This window comes from Theobroma umbraticum, unplaced genomic scaffold (assembly GCF_002168275.2).
Source record: "Theobroma umbraticum cultivar Fairchild unplaced genomic scaffold, ASM216827v3 scaffold_204.0, whole genome shotgun sequence".
Lineage (NCBI taxonomy): Eukaryota > Viridiplantae > Streptophyta > Magnoliopsida > Malvales > Malvaceae > Theobroma > Theobroma umbraticum.
In genome coordinates, this window is record NW_018397267.1 from 1,364,522 (window position 1) to 1,366,379 (window position 1,858).

The 1,858-nt window shown below is 32.0% G+C and overlaps 1 protein-coding gene across 1 annotated transcript in view; it reads left to right on the forward strand.

Moving 5' to 3' along the window:
* Positions 1–1,673: 1,673 nt before the first annotated feature.
* LOC110424216 ((3S,6E)-nerolidol synthase 1-like) overlaps positions 1,674–1,858 on the forward strand; it is a 4,071-nt gene continuing 3,886 nt past the window's right edge. Inside the window, 1 exon segment of the mRNA XM_089784878.1 lies at positions 1,674–1,820. Within this exon segment, the coding sequence (XP_089641004.1) occupies positions 1,674–1,820 (147 nt within the window).

Consider the following 1,858-nt stretch of genomic DNA (forward strand, 5'->3'; position numbering starts at 1 on the left):
AGAGCGGACAAAACCATAGTCAAAGTTGTGGTTTGATCAGTGCAGAGTGGACAAAACCATAGTCAAAGTTGTGGTTTGATCAGTGCAGAGTGGAAAACCTATAACTACACTTAGGGTGTAAGACAGATAGAAGGCCGCCCTATTTCTGTCAATCGCATTGGTTTCCATATTGCACCAACCCAACTTCAAGTTTAAAACTGGAGCACGTGGGTCTCACCTAGATCCATGGATTCATAAGTACAGAGACATCGTCAAAAGCAAATGAGCTTCAAATAAGTAAAAATGTCTTAATGAAATGGAAATCGATGATACAAGATAGACTAGAACAAGCATGTAACTCTCCTGCAATCATACTTTTAACTCAATGCAATTTTAGTTTATAATGTAATCTTGATCCTTTCTTAAATATTGTGAAACTTAGTAATTAAAACCAGCATATAAATTCTAATACAATATACTAACTCTATCAAATTTTTAAAAATAAATGTGAGTCTACTAACGTAAACTCACTATATAAGTCTATTATAAGCCCAATATGCTAATTAATAATTGAAAGAACCCAATAGATTAATACCAAATAGAATCCTTTGCAGGAAAGCTTCCTCATGAAGCAGCCTATTTCTAGTGAATACACAAAGCCATCTCCGAGTCTTGCTTTCAAGTGAAAGTTTCCTTTTACTGCTAATCTCTCCAAACAATTCGCAGTTGAATCTATTCGTTGCTCCAATCAGGTTTTCTTCCATTCTTTTATTGAGTCTTTCCCTTTTTTAAATTTTTTAAAATATATTTATAGTTTGAAAAATTGCCATACCCCCTTTCACTCCTGGTATAGAAAAAGGATTATTTGTATGGGTAATGCTTGGCTTCATGTTGATGTGGTATTAGCCTAGAAATTGTTTTCCAAGCAGCAATGAATTCCTGAAATTAATAATCAATACTTTGTACAGCAACCTTTTGTAAACATTCCACAGGAAACAACATGGAAACTATTGAAAGTATTCCTTAGTATTAATAAATCTTTTACTTGTATCTTTTACATTTTTTTATTAATCATTTTGGCTTATATTCTTGTCTGTTTCCATGCCAAATGTAAAGAACCAGCTACTTCTTATCCATTGCAATCGAGGGAAGGTAATTTGACCCTCCGTTTTGAATGTTATTATCTATATTAATTTTTTTTCTTTTACTCTTAGTTGAACATGTCATTTACAAATTTATTGATTTAAACATTTAATAATTTATTTTTCATCCAAATAATATAATTATATAATAGTTTATGGTGTGGTATTTACTTTTTTAGTTTGCATAAGTGAACATATATATGTTGTGTATAAGAATTGAATGATATATAAAGTTCTCGTTAAATGTTAAATTTTTTTTTTTTGTTTGATTCTCTTAAAAATGCTCTAACTTCGCTTCTGATTTTGTCATGGTACAATACAAATCAATACATTTTTCAACTTGATACTATTAGAAACGCGCTAAAAAAAACCCTTGTGAATTGATATGTTGTATTTCGATAAAAATCTTGTAATAGTTTTTAAAATATTAAGTCTTGATAAACACGTTGGCTAGTGAAATACGTTACTTGTAGTTGCATTCCACCATGGAATCCTATAAATAGATACCTTTGCTTTTCCTACCATGCATCAACAATTCAAGAAATACTCTCCATGGCCTTGTTTTCCAATGTTTCTTTCTCAGCCCCGCATGCTCCAATTGCTAGTAACAAAGCTTCACTATTTCACAATTCGAACCTTGTTGGTCCTGCTTCGTTGCCTATGATTCCTAGATGTTCCGTCGCTCGAGATCACAGAATCGTTTCTACACCTTTTGAACACTTTGATTATCGAAGTGG